The 27701-nt window shown below is 44.3% G+C and overlaps 1 protein-coding gene across 2 annotated transcripts in view; it reads right to left on the reverse strand.

Moving 5' to 3' along the window:
- The window catches only part of KSR2 (kinase suppressor of ras 2), a 526538-nt gene that overhangs the window by 78922 nt on the left and 419915 nt on the right, over positions 1-27701 (reverse strand). The window contains exons 8-11 of one of the 2 annotated variants that reach the window (XM_055235579.2): positions 26768-26835; positions 23442-23560; positions 8154-8322; positions 139-180 (exon numbers count right to left, since the gene is read on the reverse strand). In XM_055235579.2, coding sequence (XP_055091554.1) covers positions 139-180; positions 8154-8322; positions 23442-23560; positions 26768-26835 — 398 coding nt within the window. Of the gene's footprint in view, positions 1-138; positions 181-8153; positions 8323-23441; positions 23569-26767; positions 26836-27701 lie in introns of both variants that reach the window. The other variant, XM_055235580.2, reaches the window with a different exon arrangement.

A 27701-nucleotide genomic window follows, 5' to 3' on the forward strand; every position in this document is an offset into this window, starting at 1 on the left:
ATCCTGGAGTGTGGTGACTCCACTACCCTCTTTGATCTTAGGCACCCCCACAACATCTGCCTCCATTCATCCCAGAAACTCCTGCAACGCAGCGGGCCTTGTTCAGAAGGGGCTGCTTCCAGCTCACATGAAACTCACCTGGGAAGATGAACTGCTGCTTGTATTTGTAGTAGTGGGATGCTTGCAAAAGAAAGAAAACACCAAAGTGAGTGTCCCCAAGGAGACATCCCTTCAGGGACCAAATTGAGCTCTTACGGCCACCACATGGTCATTCTCTGCCCACCTTCAAGAGTTTCCATACTTCTGCAGACATCCCTGCAGACAAGGGACTGCAAACATGTGTAAAGAAACCAGAACTCTCAACAGCCGTGCCAACCCTCCCATCTGACATCTCACACTCCCTAAAATCAGACTGCTCCAACTCAAACAGACATTCTGACTACAATACCATTTTTGTGAAATGCATAATTACACACACACACACAGAAAAACTCTGCAAAGCCATAATCCAAAATATTAATTTTTTCCCCTTTTGGAAGAATGATTACAGTGGCCTAAAAAATCCTTTGTGCTTTTTCTGTACTTTCCTAATTTTCTGCAACGAGCATCGTATCAGTTTTCTTTTTTGTGGCTGTAACAAATTACTACAAACTTAGTAAAACAACACAAATGTATCCTCCTACAGTTCTGGAGGACAAAAGTCTGAAATAAGTCTTACAGGGCTGAAATCAAGCTTAGTTCCTTCTGAAGGCTCCAGGAAAATCTATTCCTTGTCTTTTCCATTGTTTGAGGCTGCCTGCATTTGTTGGCTCATGGCTCCATCACTCCAACCTCTGCTTCTGTTGTGCCATCTCCTTCTTCTGCCTTTGACCTTCTTGCTTCCCTCTGATAAGGACCTTTGTGATTATATTTAGGGACTGCCCAGATAAGCTAAGATAATCCTCCCATCTCAAGATCCATAACTTAATCATATCTTCAAAGTTCCTACTGTCCTGTAAAGCAGCATCTTCCCAGATTCTGAGATCAAGACATGGACATCTTTTGGGAATTATTCTACCTACCACAAACATGAATTAACTTCTGTATTTAGGAAAAAATTATATAAAAGAAATTTTGTGGACTTCACTGCCAGTTCCCTGACAATTCCTTTTACCTCTAATCTACTCGCCAGAGGCCAGGGGTCTCAGACACTTAAAGGTTTCTAACATTAGCACTTACTCCATTGGGGAACAGTGCCTGGAATAGGGGGCCAAGGGGTGTTGGAGCCAGGGGACGCAGAGCTTTGTGTCCTCAAGTAAATGAAGAGGGCAGGGATATAGTCAGATGAGTCTGTATTGGTGAATCCACTTCCAGAAACAATTTGATGACATTCAGGGACAAGCCACCACTGGAGTTGGTTTATCAAATATTAGCACAGTAGCTCACAGCCTAGAGTCTAGAGGCTGATCCCCTGGGGTCAAATCTTTGCTCTGCCGTTGGCTATTTGTAGAAGCTCCAAGTCTCACTGTACACATGTGTAAAATGAGGATAATAACAGTCTCTTCCTCAAAGGGCAAGGACCATCATTACAAGATAAAAGTGTATTGAAGGTGCTGAATTCGTATTAGCTGTGAGATAAATAAACACATTTCTAAGCTCTCTTAACTAATAGACAAGAATGATTTACAGCCAAGAGACAATCACATAGTTCCAAGTGCTAACGAAATCTTCTGCTTTGGGGAAGCAGACAGAACACTCTCCCTGAGGTTGAAATTTATTGATAGATTCTTTCAGGATAGGGAGTAAGTCCTACTATCTCAGGACCTCAAACTCCTGGTTCTGTGCCTTGCACCAATCAGTGTGCAACACACATTTGTTGAATTAACCAACTCTCTTTATCATAGATGAAACAGCAAAAACCTTGGGCTTAGTTCAATTCCAGATTATATCAAATAGTTGGAGTCTATTTTTGATTCTGGAAAATGGGATGTCCGGGGCAAGAAGCAGCTTATTCAAGGTCACAGAGCAAAGCTTTAAAAGAAAATCACCCTCCATGACTTCAGGGACTGTTTTACTATTAGATAACACAAGTTGTTTATTGCTTGCAACTACTTTATTAGTCAACAAGGGGCTAAAATTAAAACAGGAAAAACTATCCAAGGCTCTCAAGAGGCTTGGCTGATCTTTTCCCTCCCCAGCTCTGACAGTGATGGGGGATTCAATGTCTGCAGAAAAGGTTCGCTGACAGCTATGTTCTTTTTGGAAGGGAGGGGTTGGGCAACGGAGAGCAGGAGCTGCTTCAGAGATTGTGAGAAGGGACAGGTGTCAGGCAACAGGACACCAGCAAATGCCTCCACACCTGAAGCCAACGCCCTCCTTGACTCCTCCCCATGTGCCATGGAACAACTCGTTCCTGGTGACTGAAAGGGAAACACATGGCCAGAAAAGGAGGAAAGACATTGTTGGGAGACCTGTTCTTCCTGCTGATGACAGACACCATCAAGAAGTAGCTCTAAAGAACAGCTGGTGACCTTGAGTGGGCTGCTCAGGAGAGCCGAGTGGCTCCTGGCTTTCTGGCATCCAAGATGACTCAGGACCTGGGAGGCTGCAGATGAAGTCAAAGAGACAAGCAGGCCACTCTGAAGGAGCTTCCCCTCTGGAGCCCCCATGCCTACCCTGAGGCCTCCCAAGAGAGCAGCCAGAGTGGTCTTCTTGAAGGAAGGAAGAAAGGTCAAGTCGTTCTCTGCCTAAACCTTTCAACTGCATCCCATGGAGTCTCACATAAAATCTAAAATCCTGCCAGGCCCTGACCCTGTAGCTCTCAGTCTCTCTGGAGGCCACTTTCCCTTGTTTATGGCACTCGGGCCCCTTCTTGTGGCTGGGCCTTTGCCTTACTTCCCCCACCTGCAGAACTCAGCCATCCAGTGACCCTCCAGCCTAAATCTGTTCTCTTGCATTTGCTCAGGGACACTTGCAAAGGCCCTTAGCCATCACAGCCTTCATCACAATCTAGAATCCTATTTTCATGCATATGTTTATTTGGTTAACACCTTTTTTTCTCACTAAGCTATACTTTTCATGAGAACTGGGGCTGTTGCAGGCAGAATAATGCCTGCCCCTGCCCCCACAACATGTCCAGGTCCTAATCCCTGGAAACTGTGAATCTATTTCATTACATGGCACAAGGGACTCTTTGGATGAGATTACTTAAGGATCTTGAGGTGGGGAGATCATCCTAGATCATCTGGGTGGGCTCAATGTCATCACAAGGGTCCTCAGAAGAGGGAGGCAGGGTCAGAGAAGGAGATGTGATCACAGAAGCAGAGGCCGGAATGAGGAGGGGCCACAAGTAAAGTAATGTGGGCAGCCCCTAGATGCTGGGAAAAGGCAAGGAGATGGATTCTCCCTGAGACCTTCTAGAACAAACCAGCCCTACTGACATCTTGGTTTTTAGCCCAGTGAAGCCCGTTTTGGACATCTGGCCTCTAGAACCGTAAGATAATAAACCTGTATGCTTTTAAGCCACTAAGTATGTGGTCATTTGTTACAATAACAATAGGAAGTGAATCCAGGGGCCACGTCTGGTTCGTTCCCTGCTCCAAACCTAGTGCCTAGTACAGTAGCTGGCACACAGTAGACGCGTAATAAATACTGTTAACAAAATGAATGGATGAACACAGTCTGAGGGCCAAGAAGAAAATTTGAAGAGAAAAAAATGCAGCCCTGGGCAGTGCATGAAATTCAGGTCATTCATTCGTTCAACAAACACGTAATGAGTGCCTTCAGTTGCAGGCAACATGTTGGGCTTTGAGTGTGGAGTGGTGACTGAAGACACGTTGCCTAGTCTCATGCAGCTGGCATTCTGATGGAGGAGACAGACACTTAACAAGTAAGTATGTAAACCAGACCATGGCACAGAGTGATGAGCATAAAAGAGGGACTCGGGACAGACTGATGGAAAGGGGAAGGGAGGAAACAGTCTCACAATCCCACATGGCCCAAGTGAGGTCTCAGAAAGCCTGCAAACTCCACCAAAGGCAGATTCCACCTCCTTTCTTCTCCCTTTGAGCCATCAGAATTTGCCATTTCCTGGAGTTGGGTGTGTGTGTGTGTGTTTCAAGATGGCTCTAGGTGGCTCCAAAGAAAGAAGGTATTTGGCTCCAAAGAAAGAAGGTATTCGGCTCCAAAGAAAGAAGGTATTTGAACACTCCAGCCTCAGAAACCCATAAGACAATCATTTTCAGAGCCTCTTCATCTACCTTGCCATGATGGATGCTACCACAACTCTGCTCACCGGTAGCAGTGAACTAGCCCCATGTTACTGATGAGAAACAGACCTAAACAGAGGCAGTACCGTGCTCAAAATCACACAGCTAGGAAGGAGCAAAGCTGGGATCCAACTCCAGGCCTGTCTGTCCATGCAGCACTCTTGATGTCACCTTATACTGGGCCATGTCCACATGGCCCCAGGACTCAGGGAAAGGCGGATAACAGGAGGTCCACCCAACTGGCAGCACAGAGTCACAAATACCACCGAGGCTGCACACGCCATGCTTGGGGTTCTTATATCCTTTTCACCACATGTCCTGAGGTTAACAGATGAGTTAAATGGCTGGTCAAGTCCCCCAGCTCCTTTTGGACAAGAATGTTCTAGATGAATCAGTGCTGGGGATATTGTTATGCCTAAGCTTTAGCTTAAATAGCCTTCAGAAAACTCAACATCTGGCAGGGACCCACAGGCAAAGCTCCACTTTTCATCAACAGAAGCTCCCAGTCAAGAGTGGGACAGCCAGCCAGATCTTTGTACAAACACGACAGGTACTCATGACCCTGGGAGTGTTTTGCTAAAACCACCTAAGACACAGGGTAGGCCCAACTGTACCTCCAAAAGGTTCTGTTTTGTTTTCCATTTCAGCACTGAATTTTATTATTATTCGATTCTAAAATGGATGCACACTCATATACATCATAGAAGTGCATGAGATAAAGTCCCTTTCCTCAACAGCCGCCATGAAGTTCCAGACTTTACGCACACATGGGAACACATATACACACACTGGTACACAGACATATGTATAGGTACATATTTTACAATAAGTAGAATATTATACTGATGACTTTGCAAATCACTTATTTTCTACTTAAGAAACATTATGGATATCTTTCCATGTCAGGAAATCTATATAGAGTACTACATTCCTTTGAAAGTTTGCAGAATATTTGGTTATACGGATATATATGTGTATTCAACCATTTGCCACCCACTGTTGATGGGCATTTAGGTTAATTTCAGTTTTCACTGTTACAATGAAGTCCTTACACACAGATCTCTGCACCCTAGTGCAAGTGTTTCTGTATATAAATTCCTAGAAGTGATATAATGGTCAAAGGAATGCACATTTAAAACTTTAACAGGGCTGGGTATGGTGGCTCACGCCTGTAATCCCCGCACTCTGGGAGGCCAAGGTGGGTGGATCACCTGAGGTCAGGAGTTCGAGATGAGCCTCACCAATATGGTGAAACTCTGTCTCTATTAAAAATACAAATATTAGCCGGGTGTGGCGGTGTGCACCTGTAGTCCCAACTACTCAGGAGGCTGAGACAGGAGAATTGCTTGAACCCAGGAGGTGGAGGTTGCGGTGAACCAAGATCGCACCACTGCACTCCAGCCTGGGCAACAGAGTGAGACTCCATCTCAAAACAACAACAACAAAAAACTTTAACAGAAAATGCCAAATTACCTTCCCCAAATGTTGAGTTCAGTTCATACTCCTATGTCAAGGTATGTCGGGATTTCATCTTTCATTCTGCAGTTCTGTCTAGGCCCCCATATTAATTAGCAGTGATGATGAGAAATGCAAATAAAGGCAGCCACTGTACTTTATTATTGTGTTTAATAATAATCCAAGGAGCCCGGATTTGTTGAGGCCTTCAATGAAACTGTCACTCTGCTAAGCTTTGTCTATGTATTATGACATTTCTTTCTAAAACAATTATCTAAGGCGGGTACTATTATGATCTCCACTTTATAGACGAGAACGCTGAGGCCCAGAGAGGCGAGTTATTTGCCCAATATCACACAGACATTAAGTGGTAAAGCTGAGATTTGAACCTAAGCAGCTTGGCTGCAGAGCCCATACTCTAACTGCCATGCTGAAGTGGTTTTACCCAAAGGACCCCTTAGCACAGTCCCCACAGAGGGCCAGGACCTCGTCATGGCCTGTCATGGAGCAGATGGGGACATAAGGTGGCACGCTAGAACAGCAAATTGTCAGGCACCCCTCCTTGAAGACTCTGGCTGAGGGGAGGAAGGAGCTAAGGGACACCCTGATTACTCCTGGCTAGGCAGGTCTCTTGTCTGAAGATGCCAGCAGATTCTTTAAGGGATGAAAAGAGCTGTGGTCCTTTTGTGCCCTTCCCCATCCCTTGGTCCATAAACAAGTGCCAAACAATTTCAGAGAAAATACTCCTGAAGTCAGTGTCTCCAGGGAGTGAAGCAGCTATTGGAAAGCATCAGGCCCACTTCCCCCAAGTGTGGGTGGTCATGGGAAGTCTAAGAGTCTTTTTTTCCCTTCATCCCCTTCTGAAGAAGTAAAAATGAACAACCCCGGAGATGGCGGTGGGAGCCTTCTGTCTGTGGAAATGCCGGGCAATGAATCGGCGGCACTTACTAAGACGATTCAGCTGGTGACTCACATTGCAGTCCTTGATGGCTGCCAGGTGAGTGGCCCCCACACTAGGTGGATATGAGGCTGTTAAATTCAGACTCGAACTTAACAAAAAACCCAAAGTTCCAAGAATTCAAAATATGTGCCGTCTCTGTGGACATAACCCAAATCAAAACAGTGTGGGCAGGTGCTGTGATTGGCTTGTCCTCAGATGGATGGATGGTTGCATGTGGGTGCTGCCCAGGTGTGGGGCGGGGCCTCCATTGGCCTCCTGGCCATTCACTCATGCCTGGTTAAGCTTAGAGGTGTGAGCTGTGGCCAAGGACCTGGGATTTTTTTCATAGCGTGAAGCTTGTTGACTCAGGAGGAAATCAGGTGCTAGACCAGAGCATCCAATGGAACTTTCAGTGATGATGGAAATGTTCTACGCCTGAGCCATTCAGTATGGCAGCCACCAGCCACATGTGGCTACTGAGCCCTTGAAATGTGGCTAGTGTAACTGATAAGCTAATTTTTAAATTATATTTAATTTTAATTCATTTAAATGTAAATAGCCACACGTGGCTAGCAGATACCATATTGAACAACACAGATGTAGACCCTGGTTCCAGCTGGCCATGCCAGTCCCACCAGCCTTCTTCTTGAAGCCAGCTGCAGTGCCACAAATATGGCTGAGCTGGAAGCATTCTTAGGGCCCTAGCACAGGAACTGGGCCAGGCTGGACCCTGGAAGAGATGGGGAGATTCTTAGGTCTCGTCTACCTGAAGGAAGAAAAATATCCCATTCTTAGGTCTAATGACAAAGGAGGTCAAGAAGCCACAGTGTCCCATGAGTGGCTTCTCTACTATCATCTCATAGCCCAGTGCATACTCCCTAGTCAACAGCCCAGGTGCCTTGGAATTCCTGAGCTAGACGAACCTTCCAGATCATCCTGTCCAACTACATCTTTTCAGAGGTGAGACACAGCAAGAATGCAATAGACCTGGATCTTGACTCCAGGAGTCCAGACTGCTCAGTGACAGCCCTGTCCTCACATCTGGGTTAAGACTCAGTATGCAGCCCTGCTCAGACACGTGCCCCTAAGATCTCCAGCACAGGATCTCGCTGCCAATTTTAACCAATTTAGCTCATAAGACAACTGTCAGCTCCAGAGCCAACGGCTCCCTTCTGTGACTGAGACTTAGGCGAAGACCCTGGGTTGTAGCTTGCCAAAAGATAGAGTCTCTAAGAGTTCCTGCACCTCTTTGAGCCTCTGTTTCTTCATCTGTAAAATGAGCTGATAATGCTTACCTTGTGGCTGTTCCAAAGATTAAATAAGTGATATAGGGTAATTGCTTAGGATACGATAAGGGTCGGTCCACATACTTCCTTGCCCCTCTCTGGTCACTGACCCATTCACTTTCCAGCAGAGACTTGCTGCATCAGGGCTCTGGCGTGAACCCACCCCCTCCCTAATCTCTGCCCCTCCAATGCTGCACCCCCATGTCTCCCCAAGCATGGAGGTACCTGGCAGGTTGAAGTTCTTCTGCTGCCGTGTGCACTGCGGGGAAGGGTGTAGGGGAGAAGGCGGCGTGGCACTAGGAGGGAGGGGGGGTGCTGGCGAGGAGGGCGTGGAGGACGTCGTGGAGGAGGGGTTGCTGCTGGAGTCTGGCTGGTAAGGGACAGGGATGTGGTCCTGCAGAGAGAAAACAGGGTAGGAGTCAGGGACAGGCAGGGAAGCAGAGACACAGCAGAAAGAGTGGGCTGAGCAGGAGAGGCCCCCACCCCAGCCCCCGCAATAATTCTTGCCCTTTCCTCAGCCACCAGATCCTTCCGAAGTCCCTCCTGCTTCATCAGCCCCACTGGGCTGCATCCGGCTGTGGAAGGAACAGCCTCTGGAGTCGAATTCCTGTCCACTGCTTGGACCCCAGAGTGAAAGGGGACCACGTAATGAAAACCACACAGGTGACAGCCACTCACCCTGTGCCTCTTTGATTCTGAAAAACCCCATGCAGAGGTGGCCAGAGTACCCCTCCCATTCCAACCCCTCTCCTCCCAAGTGTTTATTAAAGAATCAACAGTCTGACAGCTCCAGAGAGAATGTGAGAGTGAGCCTTCAGCATCTTAGCTTGGGTCACAGCTGGAACCAGCACTGCCTCTCCTCACCCCAGACCAGCTCAAAAACAAGGAGAGATAGAATCCATGTGTGCATTTTCGGAATGGCCAGCTGGGGTGGACTTCTGAGCAGAGTAGTGGGTTGAACGGTGTCCCCCAAAAGACGTCCACCCAGGATCTCTGAATCTGATCGTTATTTAAAATAAGGGTCTTTGCAGACATAATTTAAGGTAAGGATCCCGAGATGAGATCATCCTGGATTTGGGTGAGTCCTAAATCCAGTGACAAATATCCTAAATCCGATGACAAATATCTGAATCATCCTGGATTCAGGTGAGTCCTAAATCCAATGACAGACACATGGAGAGGAAAGTCACATGAAGATGGAGGGAGAGATTGGAGTGATGCAGACACAAGCCAAGGATTGCCGGAGCCACCAGAGACTGGGAGAGAGGCATGGAACAGATTGTCCTTCAGAGCCTCTAGAAGGCAACCCTGCTGGCATCTTGACATTGAATTTCTGGCCTCTAGAACTGTGTGAGAATAAATTTCTGTTGTTTCAGCCACCCAGTTTATGCTCTTTTAAAAGTTACAGCAGCACAAGGAAATTAGTATCAGCAGGATCCGGAGTCAGGAAAACCTGGACTCAGATTCCACAGCCACCTCTTTTCTGTACATCCTGGGCAAAGCGCCCAACCTTTCCATTCCTCGGTTTTGTCCTCTGTAAAATGGGAATAATGATAACATCAAGTGCACAGGGCTGCATGAAGATTAAATGATGTGGAGGAATGGGAGGCAGGGAGGCAGGCAGGGAGGAACAGTAGCTGATGTGGAGGCATGGGAGGGAGGGAGGCAGGCAGGGAGGAACAGTAGCTGATGTGGAGGCATGGGAGGGAGGGAGGCAGGCAGGGAGGAACAGTAGCTGTATGCATTTGCAGGCATGTTCTCCTGGAAAGGGATAGATTGTTGTCGCCTGAACCTTGAAAAGCATTTCACCTCTTTGGGACTTTTTGCTTTCATCAGATGGCAAGAGATGAGCAAAAGCAGCAAACCTCCACATGACATAAAAGGGATTCCTGCCTCTCGAAGCTAGCAGAGCTAAGTGTTCTCAGGAGAGCCTTCATCTGTTCACCCACAGGGCAGTGGTCACTTGATCCCTCCATTACTCAGAGGTCCACTACTCATGTGGACGGTTTAGTGAGGTCAACAGGTATGCTTATCTGCCAACTCCAAGAGTAGATGAGGCAAACACCCAATAGCAAAGGAGGTCAAGGGCAGAGAGGAAATGGACATTCTCTGTCTAGATGCTTACTGGGTGTCCAGCCAGGTTGTACATTTCACTCTCCCAAAGCCCACTCCACTGCCACTAGATCCACACTGCTTCTGGGTCAGTGAGTCACTCCTTATCCTTTTTATTAATTTTATTTTTATTTATTTATTTTTGTTTTTTGAGACGTGGTCTCATTCTGTGGCCTGGGCTGGAGGGTAATGGCACGATCATGGCTCACTGTAGCCTCAGCCTCCTGGGTTCAAGTGATCCTCTCACCTGAGCATCCTGAGTAGCTGGAACCACAAGCATGCACCACCATGCCCAGCTTTAAAGCACCTTTTTTTGTAGACACAGGGTCCCACTATGTTGCCCAGGCTGGTTTCAAACTCTTGGGGTCATGCGATCTGATCCTCCCACCTCGGCCTCCCAAAGTGCTGGGATTACAGGTGTGGGTCAATGCGGTCGGCCTCCTTATCCTTAACATGGGCTAAGAACATCCACTTTGTAGGTCTGTTGTGAAGTTTAAATGAGTTATGTAGGTACCCACCTCCTTCGTATTGAGTAGAGGTGCTTTGTCATCAATAAATGGTAGTTATTATGTTAATGATAGTATGTTTCTATAATTAAACTTTTTATTTTGAGATCATTGTGGCTTCACATGTAGTTGTAAGAAGAGAGAGATCTTATGTTTCCTTTACTCAGTTTTCTCTACTGATAACATCTTATGAAACTATAGTACAATATCACCGCCCAGATACTGAACTGATACAGTCAAGATACAGAACAGATCCATCAAAACATAGATCCCTCATGTTGCCTGTTTATAGCCATACCCATTTCCTGCTCTCTCCTCACCATCCTCCCCCTATATTTAACCCCTGGCACTTCTAATCTATTCTCCATACCTGTCCAGTATAACAAACACTAGCTGTATGTGGGTTTTTCTGAGATAGAGTCTTGCTACATTACCCAGGCTGGTCTCAAACTCCTGGGCTCAAGCAATCCCATTGCCTCAATCTCCATCCCAAGTAGCTAGGATTAGAGTTGTGCACCCTGGTGCCCAGCTCTATTCTCTGTTTCTATAATTTTATCATTTCACTGTTTTATAAGTGGAATCATACAGTATGTAACCTTTTCAGATTGCCTTTTTTCACTCAGAATAATTCTCCATAGATTCATCCAAGTTATTGCATGTATCGATCGTTTCTTCCTTTTGATTGCTGAGTTTCTTCCTTTTGATTGATTGCTGAGTAGTACTCTATAACATGGATGTACCAGAGTTTGTTTAACCATTTACCCACTGAAGGACATCTAAGTTGTTTTCTATTTTTTGCTATTGTGGATAAAGCTGCTATAAACATTTATTAACATGATTTATGTGAACATATGTTCTTATTTCTCTGGAATAAATGCTTAGGAGTGCAGTTTCCGGATAACATAGTAATAACATATTTAGTTTTAAAAGAAAATGCAAAAACTGTTCTCTAGAGTAGCTGCACCATTTTACACCAGCAATGTAGGAATGATTGATTTTTCTCTGCATCTTAGCCAGTGTTTGGTATTGTCACTATTTGTTATTTCAGCCTTTCTAATTGGAGTGTAGTGATATCTCACTGTGCTTTAATTTGCATTTCCTAACGGCTAAGATATTGAACATCTTTTCGTGTGCTGACTTGCCATCTGTATATCCATTTTGGTCTTGATGACTGTATCTATATAAGAAGTCTTGAGATCAGGTAGACTGATTCTTCTCACTTTATTATTTTTCAAAAGAATAAAGCTATTGTAGATATTCTAGTTCCTTTGTCTTTTCACATAACTTTTAGAATAATCGTGTCTTTATTTATAAAAATAATCTTTCTGGGATCTTGTTATAAATTGTGTTAAACCTATATATGAATTTTGAGGAGAACTGACTTCTTAACTATGTTGAATCTTCCAATCCATGAACATGGTATGGGTATCAGTTTCCTAGGGCTGTTGTAACAAAGTACCATAAACTGAGTGGGTTAAAACAACAGAAATTTATTCTCTCAGAATTTTGGAGGCCAAAAGTCCCAAGTCAAAGTACTGGCAAAGCCATGTCTCAGGATCCCTCTGAGACTTTAGGTAGAATCCTTCTTTGCCTCTTCCTACCTTCTGGTGGTGGCCAGCAATCCTTGTCATTACTTGGATTGCAGCTGCATCACTCTAATCTCTGCCTCTGTTGTCACATGGCATTCTCCCTGTGTGTCACCGTTTCTCTTCTCCTCTTCTTATAAGGCTGAAAGTCATATTGGATAAGGGACCACTCTTCCAGTATACCCTCATCTAAACTTGATTATATCTGCAAAGTTCCTATTTCCAAAGATCACATTCACAGGTCCTGGAGGTTAGGACTTTAGCATATCTTTGTGGGGAATACAGTCCGACCCACAGTGGTGTCTGTCTCCATTTCTTTTGATTTCTGTTTCCTTTTGCCAGCATTTTGCAGTTTTCAGCATATAAACCCTACATGTTTTATCAGATATACACCAAAGTATTTCCATTTTGTTCAGCAATTGTAGATGGCATGTTTCCATATGTTAATTGCTAGTATATAGAAATATAACTGATTTGGGCCAGGCACAGTGGCTCACACCTGTAATCCCAGCACTTTGGGATGCCAAGACAGGCAGATCATGAGGTCAGGAGTTCGAGACCAGCCTGGCCAATATAGTGAAACCCCATCTCTATTAAAAATACAAAAATTAGCCAGGTGCGGTGGCACACACCTGTAGTCCCAGCTACTTGGGAGGCTGAGGCAGAAGAATTGCTTAAACCTGGGAGGCAGAGGTTGCAGTGAGCCAAGATCATACCACTGCACTCCAGCCTGGGTGACAGAGTGAGATTCCATCTCGAAAAAAAAAAAAAAAAAAGAAATATAACTAATTTGTATTGATCGTGTATTCTGTGACCTTGCTGAATTCACTAATTAGTTCTAAGAACTTTTTAAAAAATATATTCTTTGGGATTTTTGTATTTTCTTTGGGATTCTCTACATAGACAATGATGTCATTTGCAAATAAGGACATTTTTATTTCTCCCTTTCCAATCTGCATGTCTTGTTTCCTTTTCTTGCCTTACTGCATTGGCCAGAACCTCCAGCACTGTGTTGAATAAGAATGGTGAGAGTGGACATCCTAGCTTGTTCCCAGTTGTAGAAGAAAACATTCAGTTTTTCATCACTAAGTACAATGTTAGCTGTAGTATTATTTTAGGTGCTTTTATCAAGTTGAGGAATTTCCTCATTTTTACTTTTCTGATTTCTTTTATCATGAATGGTTGTTGAATTTTGTCAATTTTTTGTATCAATTGATATAACCACGTTATTTTTTATTCTTAGCTTGTTAACATGGTGAATTATGTTAATCGATTTTTCAGATATTGAACCAGTCTTCTATCCCTGGAATAAACTCCACTTGTATATATTGCTGAACTCTATTTTCTAAATATTTTGTTAAGAATTTTTGCATCTATATTAATGAAGAATATTAGTCTGTAGTTTTCCTTTTTGTACTCTGGCTTTAGAATCAGGGTAATATTGGTATATATCATGAATTGGAAAGTATACTCTTCTATTTTTTGGAAGAGATTGTGTACAGTTGGTGTTAATTCTTCTTTAGACATTTGGTAGTATTCTCCGGTGACACCATCTGGAGATTTCTTTTTTCGGAGTAAGATAGTTTTAAAATTACAAATTCAGTTTCCTTAATGTTTACAGGGCTATGCAAATTATATATTTCATAGTGGGTGAGTTGTGGAAGTTTGTGATTTTCAAGAAACTGGTTTATTTCATTTAAGCTGTAAATGTATATGTGTAGCACTGTTTGTATATTCTCTTTTTATCCATTTGATGACTGCAGGGTCTGTAGTGATGTCCCATCTCATTCGTGACAATGGTAATCAGAGTTTTCTCTTTGTTGGTCTTGCTACAGGTTTGTCAATTTCATTTTTAATTTCTGTTTTATTTTTCCTGCCTTCCTGTGAGTTAGTTAAACATTTTTTAGAGTTTCATCTTGACATAGCTGGAGTATTTTTTTAGTGTATCTCTTTGTATAGATTTTTAAATGGCTGCTGTAGGTATTATATTATATATGCATAACTTATTGCAGTCTACTGGTATTGACATTTTACCAGTTTGAGTGAAGTGTTCCTTTATGTCCTTACCCTCCCCTTTTAATAATTGTCTTAAATATTTCCTGTACATATACACAGAACCACATCAGAAAGTGTTATAATTTTTGCTTCAACTCTCAAGCATAATTTAGAAAATTTAAGAGGAGAAGGTATATGTACTATTGTATCTAATCGTATTTGTACACTTTTTATTGTTTCCTGATTTTCCAAGATTCTTTATTACTTCTTTTCTGTTTAGAAAATACTTTTCAGTTATTCTTTCAGGGTAGATATACTTATGACAAATAGTCTTAGTTTTCCTTCATCTGACAATGTCTTGATTTCTCTTTCATTTTTGAAGAATATTTTCACTATGCATGGAATTGAAAACTTTTCTTTCAGCACTTGAAAAAATGCTGTGCCACTTTCTTCTAGCCTCCATGGTTTCTGATGAGAAATTTGTTGTCATTTGAATGGTTTCTCCCATAGCTAAAGTATTGTTTCTCTGTTGTTGCTTTCAAGATGCTTTTGTCTGTCTTCAGTTTTCAGAAGTTTGAATGACATATCTTAGCACGGATTTCTTTGAGTTGATCTTCTTTGGTATTTTCTGAGATTCTTTAATCTGTAGGTTTATGTCTTTTGCCCCGTTTGGGAAGTTTTCAACCATTATTTCTTCAAGAATATTTTCAGCTCTGTCCTCTTTCTCCTCTTCTCTCTTTCCAGGACACCAATGACACCAATGTTAGATTTTTTATTATAATCCCCAAGGGTCTGTGATACTCTGCTCAGACAATTTTCTCTCTGTTATCCAGACTGTGTAATTTCTATCACTGTATCTTCAAGTTCACAAATTCTTTCCTCTGCCCCATCCATCTTGTTAGTGAGTCCATCCATTGAATTTTTTATCTAGTTATTGTATTTTCTAATTGTATGTTCTAAATTTTCTAAATGCTTCTTCTTTTTATCTTCCGATTCTTTGCTGACACTTTCTGTTTCTTTTCAGGGACTTCTTATGTTTTCATTAGTCTCAAGAATGCTCATAATTGCTTATTGAAGTATTTTTATAATGAATGCTTTAAAAGTGTCATCAGATAATTCTAAAATCCCAGTCATCTCAGCATTGGCTTCTATTGATTGTCTTTCTTTTTCTATTCAGCTTGAGATCTTTCTGCTTCTTGCTATGACAAGTAATTTTCAACTGAAGCCTGAACATGTGAGTATTATGTTGTGAGACTCTGGATCTTATTTAAACCTCTTGTTTTTACTGGATTTCTGTGACATTGCTCTAGCACAGAAAGGGGAGGTACTGCCTTGCTATTGCCAGGGATGGGTAGAAATCTAAGTTCTCCATTCAGCTTATGTTCGTCCCTGAAGAGGGGAGGAGTTCCTCATTATTGCTGGGCAGCGGTTGAAATCCAGCTCCCCCATAGACCTTCGCTGATACCACTCTTGCTGGGAGGGGTAAGAATGCCAAAAATCAGGGAGCAGCCTTGTTAATGATGGTGGTGGTAAAAGCTCTGACTCTCCACTAGGTCTCCTCGAATCCTACCTCAGCAGGTGTGGGAGGAAGTGCTGCATTATTGCTGGGTGAGGGGGGTGTTCTTTCCCACCAGCAGGGATGACAGTCCCTACCCAGCCTTCTCTAACACCAGCCTGGCAGGAGGACTGGGATGCCAGGGTTCAGCTTGACAAGGATGGGAGTCTAGACTCCCTACTTGATCTTTGTTGTTACAGGTAGGTAGGGCAACAGATTTTTCTGTGGTGTTTGGCTGGGGTAGGATGGTTATTGGGTAAAAGTATTCTTGCTAAGCTGTCCCTTTCCTGGGCCTTTGACTAGATGGGGCAGGTTTTTGTTGGGGCTTTTTTTGTTTTTACTCATTGACACATCCAGGTTGCCAGCTTCTTCAGTTCTAAGTCTGGGATACATGAAGCTAAAAGAAGTCTCAGGCGGCCAGGCGCAGTGGCTCACACCTGTAATCCCAGCACTTTGGGAGGCTGAGGCAGGTGGAACACAAGGTCAGAAGTTCGAGACCAGCCTGGCCAACATAGTGAAACCCCGTCTCTACTAAAAATACCAAAAAAAATTAGCCGGGCATGGTGGCAGGTGCCTGTAGTCCCAGCTACTTGGGAGGATGAGGCAGGAGAATTGCTTGAACCTGGGAGGCAGAGGTTGCAGTAAGCCGAGATTGCGCCACTGCACTTCAGCCTGGGTGACAAGAGTGAGACTCCATCTTAAAAAAAAAAAAAAGTCTCAGGGAACTTGCCACTGTGTCATTGTTTGGGTCCCTAGCTGGTCTGCCTTCTTCTTGCCCTGTTTCAGAGTGGTCTTATGTTTATTTTATATACAATGTCCATTGTTTTTAGATGTACAGTTGACCCTTGAACAACACAGGTTTGCATTGCACTGGTCCACTTATATGTGAATTTTCTTCCACCTCTGCCACTTCTGAGGCAGCAAGACCAACCCCTCCTCTTCCTCCTTTTCCTCAGCCTACTCAACATGAAGACAACAAGGATGAAGACCTTTATGATGACCTGTTTCCACTTAATGAATAGTAAATATATATTTTCTCCTTATAATTTTCTTAATAACATTTTCTTTTCTTTAGCTTACTTTATTGCAAGAATATAACCTATAAGACATAGAACATACAAAATACCTGTTAATAAACTGTGTTATTGGTAAGGCTTCTGATCAACAGTGGGCTATTAGTAGTTAAGGTTTTGGGGCATCAACGGTTATATGTGGATTTTCAACTGTGGGGGTGGGGTTGGCATCCCTCACCCCCACATTGTTCAAGGATCAACTGTACTTAGTGGGAGGAATACGGAAAAGTACAATTACTCCACCTCCCTGGAAGCAGAGTAACTAATATTGTTAGTTCATTTAGTCCTGGCAGCAAACCTGCAAGTTAGGTGTTACCTCTGGAGGGAGAAACTGGACTCTCTCCAGAGAGTCTCCGAGACTCAACTATGATAGTTGAGGGAGACTCAACTATGATTGTGTAAACAGAGAAACGGATACTGGCCCCATGGACGATTAACATTCCCAAGCTATAGAATTTTCCTTGGAGTAACAGATCTCCCCAGTTTGGTCTCTGACCCCGTGTGGGAGAAATAAATGTGAGTCCCAGTAGAAGGCAGGGGACATCTGACCACTTGGACATAGTCTTACTATTCTAGGCAAGGCTATGCTCTAGTTCATTCTAACCACATGCCAGGCAAGACCACCTTGAAGGTAACTCTGATCCAACATCAGTAGAAAAGCATCAGGAACCCTTCTCACTCTATCTTAATTTATCTAATGGTAATTGCATTTCCATAACAATGGACATATTAGTGTAAGGAATAATATGTCAGCGACATGTGGAGCGAAGATTTATCATTTATAACTATGATATAGAGAGAAGCTCCCGCTCAGCCCAGGGGGCAGGTGAGGTTTTTCAAGGAAGTTGGGGGCCAATTATATTATATGAGGAAAAGAAAGGCATCTATCCACCCTCCCAAGCCTTGCTCTTTGAACTTGCTGGCAAATTTCAAGAAGTTTCCACAGATGCTCTGCAAAAAGATGGTCATTGTCTAACTTTAAAAAAAAACCATATAGGCTTGTACTTCTACATGGACATTTGTCAGCTTATCTGTCTCATCCTCTAGACTAGGCACTCCCCGAGGACAGGGAGTATGTTATATGCATCAGCACTTAGCAATGTGCCAGTCGCATAGTCACATGGTGGCCCCTCAATAAATGTGTGCTGGATGAAGGAAAAAAGAAAGAAATGAAAAGAGGAAGGGTTGTTGGATGAAGAGGAGAGAGGGATAGAGGAGGAAGATCTATTTTCATCCACTAAACTGTTACTTATTCATCTTGAAATCTACAAAACTAAACACAGAAACAAAAACATAGGAGGTAACTAATCAATGTTATATGAATGAATGAATGAACTAAGCAATTGAAAGGAAGAAAGGATAGATGGAAAGAGGGAGAGAAGGAGAGAAAATTGGTGGAAGGACTTTACGGTGGAAGGACTTATCTCTACCTCTTTGAGGACAGACTCATTAATACATATGGTACTCACTTTTCTTGGCAGAATTGTTACAACAGGAGGGAAAATCTCTTCTGCAGGTCAAACCCAGATCTGTGTCTGAATGGGACCAGCAGCTGGCGGTTGTGTTCCATCAGAAGGAAACTTATTAAACTCTACCAGATCATGCAGGGAAAGGCTAATGGCATAATTCCTCTTTCTGAACATAGATGAGAGCTGGAAACATCCATCAGAGACCATTCGGTCCAACTACCTCATTCTGTAAGAGGGGATGCTGAGACTCTAAGGTGGGAGGAATGGCCTCCTGGAGTCACATAGAGCATTGGCCCAGGTCCCAAGTCCTGGTTCAGAAGCAGAAACACAAGGTTGTGCCAAGTAATAAGAAATTCACGTTTGACTCTGGAACTCAAATAGAAGCACATTTATCACCCAGGTTTCCACTTCAACCAGCTGAGCACTGATTTGGACATGGTGGTGATGGTCACTCTTCTCCCATGGACACTTTCTAAGGAAACTGTCCTCGCCCTCCAACCCAACAGCCTTTGTTCAATGGACTGTCCTAAGCAGATACACTTGTCTATGACCTCCATAGCCCACTCCCAACACAGGACCATAGGCCAGAGCCTAATGGCAGCTGACCAGTGACCTATAATATGGGATATAATGATGAGATAGGCCATTAGGAAGAAAAGCAGAGAGCATTAGGAGAAAAGGCTGAGATAAGAGGAGGTTCAAAGAGAACAGGGGAGCCACAACAGGCCAGAAAACAAAGAAGCCAAAGGTCATAAGGAGTAGGAACTATATAGAGACAGCAGCAATGATAGAGGAAAGAAAGACAAAAGTAGAAGATAAGGAAACCAGCCAACAGTAACAACATATCAGAGCAGACCCACAAAGAGTAGCTGAGTCAGGGTCATTATGGAAGACCAGAACAATGGCCCATGGGCTTGCTTTGGGTCCAAGGAGCTGGACTGAGCTCAAGGCCATCCTCCATATCTAGTTTCATGAGGCCCAGCTCCTAAATGATGATTTCCCTTTCTCTGAATTGCCCCCATGTCCATCCTTTACAAACGACAACTCATTTTGCTGAGCCAGCCTAGGCGGGTCTCTGTACCTTGCAACCAACCAACAAAAGCAAGCCAACATGCAACCACTTCAAACAGCATGAATACAGCAGGCAGAGATTCAGCCTCTGCCACTGCTGCAGATGGTATTTTTGATGCCTTGATGTGGAAGTACAAGGGTTGTAGCTTGGTCCCATAAGGAACTGGCAGATGCTACTGCTGCTGCTTCTCCTCTTTCCCCCTCCTTCATTCTCCTCATCCACCCCACTCTGTCTTCCTCTTCTTCCTTCTTCTTTCTCCTTCTCTTCCTCTTCCTCCTTCCTTTCCTCCTTCTTCCTTCTTCCTATTCCTCCTGCCTCTTCTTTCTCCTCTTTCTCTGTCTTCTTCATCGTCAAGCTACTTCTATGCCTTGAGTATTCACAATTTGACTAAAATCCTTTATACATATCATACATTTAATCCTGTCTGCAACCCCAATGATACCTCCTATTATGTCTATTTTACATAAAGGAAAACTAAGGCAGACAGATCTTGAGATAACTGGCCCACAGTCATACAGCAAGTTAAACAGCTGAGTTGCAAGCTCAGACTTCCTGACTCCAAAATCTACACTCTAACCACTGTGCTAGGTGAAAAAGCAGCACCTTTGTGAACCTGGATTGACTGAACTAGACAGGAGACAAGACAAAGAGCAGTGAAAAAAAAATCTTCAGACCACATTGGCTCAGAAATTTATTGCACTAACCACATCATTGCCTGACAAGAAGAATCTGTGTGAAGCCAGTGAGAAGGGAAAGAGGGGAAAAAATAACCCAGCCCTATGATAGATCTTGTCCACCTTCATGTCAAAGCTGCTTTCTTAATAGAGGTTAATTTATTTCCCATATCAAATTCTCCTGCTGGCAGACAAGCAGAACGATGTCACAGTCACTGATCTATCTGACCTATGTTTCAGTCTCATCTGACACCAAGAGGCTCATTGTACCTGTAAAGCCAGAGAGAAAGGTCTCAAGGTGGTTCTGAGCTCCTTGCCCCTCAAAATGTCACAAAGGAAAGAATGGGTTCTAAGGGATGCACAATTATTATACTTCCCAGAAGCCTTGCCATTTGAATTTGCTCAGCCCTCCCAGCAGTGGGGATCCCATCTCCTAGAGACCTATATCTTTTGCAAATAACAAAGGAAAAGTGGGCGTGGCCTGATGTTTTGATCAGAGGCCCCCAAATTTAAGCTGATAATAATGGGTAGAATCTCCTGGATGTTAACTATGGGCCAGGAAGTACACTGAGTGCATTTAAATGTTGATTATTGAATTCCATCCTCATAACAACTATCTGAGGTTGGTGTTCTTATTGCCTGCCACAGGCTCTTTAAAACATGACTACAAATCCATGGACTCTTCCCACTAAGAGTTGAGGTCTGTGTTTCTTCCCTTTGAATCTGAGCAGGCTTGTGACTGCTTCCATCAGTAAAGTGCAGCAGAAGTGACACTGTCAAAGTTCCATCTGTTTGCTAATTCAGTTGCTCTTTGAGCCATGAGCTGCCATGTAAGAAGCTTGACTACCCTGAGGCAGCCATATTGTGAGGACACCCAAGCATTACAGCAAGTCCATATACAGGTGCTCTAGTTGACATCTCTGCTGAACCCAGGCTTTGACTCAACCCAGCCCAGGCCCCAGACATGGAGTGAAAGAGCCTCTAAATCAGGGGTCAGAAAACCTTTTCTGTAAAGAATCTGACAGTAAATATTTTAGGCTTTGCAGGCCATGCAGTCTCTGTCATGACTACTCAACTCTGACATTATAGCAAAAATGCAGCCACAGAAATATGGGTATGGCTGTGTTCCAATAAAATTTGATTTACAAAAATAGGTTGTGGGCTGGAGTTGGCCTGTGGGCCATAGTTTGTCAATCCCTGTTTTAGATGACTCCAGCCCTTATCTATGTGAGTCTTCCCAGTTGATTCCCATTATGGAGCAGAGACAAACCATTCCCTCTGCTCTCTGTCCTAATTCCTGACCTACAGATTCTGTGAGTATAATAAAAGGATGATCGTCGTACGCCACTAAGTTTGGGTCATTTGTTGTGCTGCAGTAGATAACGGGAACAGCCCCATTTTACATACAGGAAAACTGAGGCTCAGAGAGATTAAGTTACTTGCTCAGTCTCACAGCTAATAAGCAGAGGAAGCCCTGGCTGGCTGCCAGGTTTGCCTGATTCCAGAAGCTGCTGAAATTATGCCACAAGGAGCCAGATGGTAAATGGCTTCAAGATAAAAATGGCGGGTGAGATAGCTCAAGAGCAAACGGACACACGAGCTTTGTGGGGAGACTTGGAAGGAGAGATCAGAGATAGAGGAGGGACCAAATCATGCCTGGCCTTTCAGGCTGCAGTAGATATGCTTTGTTTTCCAGATGCAGTCGAAAGCTATTGGATGGTTTTTAAGCAGGGCATGACATAATTCAAATTACATTCATTAAGTATCACTCTGGCTGCTGTGTGGGAAATGGATTGGGAAGGGGGCAATCCTCTGTGTGTTTCCATTGAATAGTGACTCAGCTATCATGATGTTCCTCTAGGACCTGAACACAGGTCAGTGCCCTCCCGATCCTTGGGCTGATGCGCTTTTTCCACTGATATAGTTTGGATATTTGTCTCCTCCAAATCTCATGTTGAAATTTGAACTCAATATTGGAGGTGGGGCCTATTGGGAGGTGCTTGGGTCACAGGGGTGGATCCCTCATGAAGAGTTTGGTCCCTTTTTTTGCAGTAATGAGTGAGTTCTCCCTCTATTAATTCCTGCTAGAGCTGGTTGTTTAAAAGAGCCAGGCACCTCTCTTCCTTCCCCTCCTCTCCCTTCCCCTCCCCTCTCCTCTCTCTCTCTCTCTCTCACGTGCGTTTCTTCCTTCCTTTCGCCGTGTGATGCCTGCTTCCCTTCACTTTCCAACATGAGTGGAAGCAGCCTGTGGCCTCCCCAGAAGCAGATGCTGGTGTCAGGCTTCTTGTACAGCCTGCAGAACTGAGAGCCAAATAAACATTTTTCTTTATAAATTACCCAGCCTCAGATATTCCTTTATAGCAACGCAAATGGACTAAGGCATCTACCTTCAACATAATGCATGCAAGCTTTGAGATGCTTGGGAAATCACCTGCTAGTGTGTGCAACCTTTGCCTCCGACTGTGAGGCTGGTCATACCCCCAGGATAGATTTGGTACAGCCCCATCAGCAGACCAAATAAAGGATGTGGAAATCAGGCCAGAAATTTCTAGGCCACAATTGAAAGAAAGATGCACAGAGGGGCCCACTGCTGACCACCTGTCTGAGGGTAGAAGCCAACCAAATTGCCTGTTGCTCAGAGCTCAGGGCCCCCAAAGAAAACTCACCCATCCAGCCTCTACCAGAAGCTCAGAAATAGACCCCTATTCCTTGGAGGTCTGATCCGACAGATGTGTCAGAAAGCCCAGAACCATCTGCAAAGTTGGTCCTGGAAGATGGTGTTATGGTTTGGCTGGGTCTCCACCCAAATCTCATCTTGAATTTTAGCTCCCACAATTCCCACATGTCATGGGAGGGACCCAGTGGGAGGTAATTTAATCATGGGGGCTGGTCTTTCCTGTGCCATTCTCGTGATGGAGAATAAGCCTCACAAGATATGATGGTTTTATAAAGGGGAGTTTCCCTGCATAAGCTCTCTCTTGTCTGCCACCATATAAGATGTGCCTTTCGCCTTCTGCCATGATTGTGAGGCCTCCCTAGTCACACAGAACTGTGAGTCCATTAAACCTCTTTTTCTTTATAAATTACCCAATCTCAGGTATGTCTTTATCAGCAGCATGAAACGGACTAATACAGATGGCAAAACCTCTCAAAGAGCAAAGCAAGTGAGGTCTGGACCACCAAGGAAACTCCTTTTAAGTCTTTCCTCCCATCCTTTGTGCCTTCCTGGACACCCTCATCCATTCTCATTCCGACATGCCCTCTCTCTAAATTAGATTTCTGGCACACAAATCTCTTCACTGATCTCTGGATGTCCCTCAAGCTTTACTCAACACAAACATCACAGAATTAGGGGAGCCGAGATGGGCTAGGAGGGAGCGCCATACTCCCAGATCAACCCTTCCTCCCTCCTACCCCTCACCCAGCAGTGCCAGCCCCACATGCCGAGACCCAGCGGAAGCCCAGCCTTACCTTGTTGATTTTGTTGGTTTTGGGGAGCGTCTGACTGATGTGCAGGTCTGAATACCGAGGTGGCTTCCGTAGAGGGTTGTTGATGTCACATGGAACGGACTCTGTCCGGACTAACCTTGCTGGATCCGTAGGGGTAAAAACATTGATTTGGGAGTTTAAGTATCACTTTATCTTTGGTTATGCCAGGACAGCATAGCTCAGATCCCACCTGTTAGGCCCACCCTCCAGACTGGAGGACAATTCACTAAAAATGATAATCATTCTGTGGTGGGATCAGGGTATTCTCTGTGGTTCACAACATATTTCTATTGTCCATATATGACTTTTGACAATTAAGATGATAATAATAAAACTAAAGCTATCGGGTTTTTAAAAAATACCATAATTGTTTCATATTAGCAGACTCAAAACTCATTTTAAATACACGAGGTTCCTGATTTCTCAGGGCCTGTGATGAGTGGACAAGCTCATCACGGTGCCCTGTCCCTAACTTTCTAACCTCTATGTTAGCATCATCTTTCATTCCTTTTGGGATTTCTCAGGCCTAAGCAGCCTGCCACACACTGAAACACTTTGTCCTAAACAACCTTGGATCCCTGAAAGACAGCTGTTCCAGGAAGCTAGGCACATAGTAGATGCTAAATAAATGCTTCCTGATCCAAATCATATCGCCCAAGCCCCTCTCCCTTCTGTTATTTCTGTTACAGGGAACACAGCAACAGACAAAAATGAGAAGCTCAAAATCAAATTTGATGCCTGGTATTGTTACTTGTTAGCTGTTTGTTTGTTTGTTTGTTTGTTTGTTTTTATTGCAGTGGTGAGGGGAGGGTGTTGGTTGAGAAGTTTAAGCTCCAGATTGACCCAGGGATTTCATTTCTCTGCTTAGCCTGAGCTGCCATCACCATGGAAACTGACTATATTTTCAACTTCCAACCAACGGAGAGAAAAAGCAAGAAGCTGGTGGATTTCTGCAAAGTTCAGTTCACTCTGTATGTACAGACACCTGCCACCTTTGAACAAAAGGCGGCATGGCCTTGAGGGTGGGTGGGAGGGAGCCCTTCTTCAAATGTCAGCCTCTGAGAGCCATCACCTTCCAGCAGGCTGCTTCTGTCCACATGGGAATCAGCCTCTAGCAGAACCCTCTACAGAGGAGAATTTGGTGGGAGGCAATTTTTCCAATGAGGCTGACCCAAGGCAGGTCTCAAGAGAGGTGAGAATTCAGGTTTTAAAGGAGCCTCATTGAGTGTATACAGCTATTCAAGGAACAGATGGTTCTCAATTAAGGATGTGGGGTGGGAAGGGCAAGAGAAGGGAGCTGAAGACTTTGCCTTCACTTGCAATTTTCTCTGTTTTTGGAGATAAACAATGCAAAGATCATCGAAAACCAACTGCCTGTTGGCTTTGGGACACATCACAGTGCTTTCAGCAGCAATTTGCCTCCTTCTTTAAGCTTCCCTTGGGTTCGTTCTAAATTAGGGCAGATTCCCAGGAATATGCACTGATCAAGGCCAGGGGAGATGGGAGTGGGAAAGTGAGAGGACAGGGAAGGAGGACTCAGTGTCAGATTAGCAAGTTGCTGTACCCTAAAGTTGCTCCCTGGTGATTTGAAGGCTCTGTCCATCCTGTAGATGCGGGGCTTGCAGGGAAGCAGCCAGCATGACTTTAAAATATTTTAATAAACTGCTTACATTTAAAAATAAGCATATGGGCCAGGCGCAGTGGCTCATGCCTGTAATCCCAGCACTTTGGGAGGCAGAGGCAGGTGGATCACCAGGTCAGGAGTTCGAGACCAGCCTGACCAACATGGTGAAACCCTGTCTCTATTAAAAATCCAAAAAGTAGCTGGGCGTGGTGGTGGGTGCCCATAATCTCAGCTACTCAGGAGGCTGAGGCGGGAGAATCGCTTGAACCCAGGAGGCGGAGGTTGCAGTGAGCCAAGATCACACCACTGCACTCCAGCCTGGGCAACAGAGAGAGACTCCATCTCAAAAAACATTGAATAAATAAAAAATAAGCATATGGCACATAAAATTCTCTATTTGGGCTTTTGTTGGAAATGTCAGAAATGCTGGCAACGTAGGTCCACATAGCTGGAGTGGCTGGCTATCCTCCCTAGATGGCACTTGGGTTTTCCAGTGTCCCACAGCCTGCTCTGGCCAACTTCTCTCATTTAGGACATCTACTTGGCCCTCGTAGGCATCTTAGTTTATGTCTGACTCCTGCTCTAGAGCAGTGCTTCTCAACTTTAAGGTGCATAGGAATTCCCTGCAGATCCTGTTTAAAATGCAGATTCTCATTCAGTAGGTCTGAGGTGGAACCATAAATCGTGCATTTCTAACAAGCTCCCAGGTGATCCTGATGCTGCTGGTCCATGGACAACGCTTTGAATAGCAAGGATCTGGCTTATGATGTGCAGTAGAACTTTCTGCAATCAAAAAAATGTTCTATATTTGTACCAATATAAGCCCTTGAAATGTGGCTGGTGTGACTGAGTAATTAAATTTGTGTTTTTATTTGATTTTAATTAGTCTAAATGTAAATAGTCAAATGTAGCTAGTAGCTACTGTAAGGGGCAGCACAGGTCCAGAAAGTCCCTCAGAGATAAATTTCAATATGGATAATGGAGTTTGGGGGTGATCACCCCATAGGGCAAGGATCGGGGAACTATTTTGAAAGCTGGACTAAAGAGTTCCCAAGGCAGTGTCCCTTATAAGTAAGCCCTTGGAAGCCAGGGAAAAGCCTTTCCTTCTGTCTTTCCTTCCAGCCAGATTCATCTTGCTTTTGCAGTGGAATCCTGGTAGCGGCTCTCCCAGGGCTGCTATTTCCCTATGTGGACAGGTTGGCCCAGACACTCCTAGAGCCCCAGGAGATGGGACACAAATGGCCCGATCCAACAGGCCCAAGACATACCCCTCCTCCTGCCTACTTTTGCAAAGCCAATTGATTAAATCCAGAGAACACACAATGGAAAAACACCCAGCCAGTGCTCTTTGTTGGCGGGAAGAAAAGCAATGGGATTGGTAAACAGAAGAGGCTAGAAATTAGGAGAGGAGACAGGATGAGACAGCAGCGGTTAAGTGGGGGAGACAAAGGGGGCTAAAGTGTCAGAGGGACCAGTAGAGGGGCAAGAACTAGGGAGAACAGGCATAGGGGAGGATAAGGGAGACAGATGTCAGGAAGAATGGTGTCAGAGAGAAAGAAACAACGCTGGAAATATGTGGGGATCAAGAGGTATTCAGAACCAACCTGATGGGACAGCTATGTGGGGGACCTGCAGGAGCCCCGCCTCACCCCTACCCCTAGGGCAGTAAGTGTTAAATAGTTACCTCCTCGGTGGATGATCAGAAGATGACAGGGTGGGGCTTCTTTGGTGCATTTGTTGTGGCACTTTAACCTGAGAAAGAGAAAGATGGATAGGTGAGTGGCTGAGTGAGTGGGTAGGTGGGTAGGTGGATGGATAGATGGATGGGTGGATGAATGGATGGATGGGTGGATGGGTGGATGGGTGGATGAATGGATGGGTGAATGGATGGGTATATGGATGGGGGATAGATGGGTGAGTAGATGAATGGGTGAATGGATTCACGGATGGATGGATGGGTAGGTGGATGCATAAATTGGTAGATGGATTGATGCATGCGTGGGTAGGTGGATGGTTGGGTGGATAGATTGATAGGTGGCTGAACAGATGGATGGTAGATGGAAGGATGGATGAATAGATGGATAAATGGGTAGGTGGATGGACGGGTGGGTGGATGAGTGGGTGGATAGATGGACAGACAGATGAATAGATGAATGGATGGGAGATGAATGAACAGATAGATTGATGGGTGATGTGTGGATAGATGGGGAAGTGAATGGATAAATAAATGGATAGATGGATGGATAGAAGGATGGATGAATGGATGGATGGATGGATGGATGGATGGATGGATGGATGGATGGATGGTTGATGGGTAGGTAGACAGATAGGTGGATAGATGGGATGCCTCCAGTGGTCTGGAAAGCTCTGGGTGCTGTGGATACTAAGATGTGAGATGAGATGGGGCAGTTACTGCAAAGGCATATCCTCAGCAAACCAGGAAATTAACTCTGGAGACAGGCTTCTAGTAGCTGTAGGACACACCCAACCAGGGCTTCCAATTATAATGAAATCGGTGCCAGGTATTAAGTTTTAGAGGAATAAAGTTGAAGAGTTTAGAATGATAATGTCTTCCTTTGACAGAAGCCAAAGAGTACACCTTGCTCTTTCCCCTGGAG

Source organism: Symphalangus syndactylus, chromosome 13 (genome assembly GCF_028878055.3).
Source record: "Symphalangus syndactylus isolate Jambi chromosome 13, NHGRI_mSymSyn1-v2.1_pri, whole genome shotgun sequence".
In the NCBI taxonomy this organism is placed as follows: domain Eukaryota; kingdom Metazoa; phylum Chordata; class Mammalia; order Primates; family Hylobatidae; genus Symphalangus; species Symphalangus syndactylus.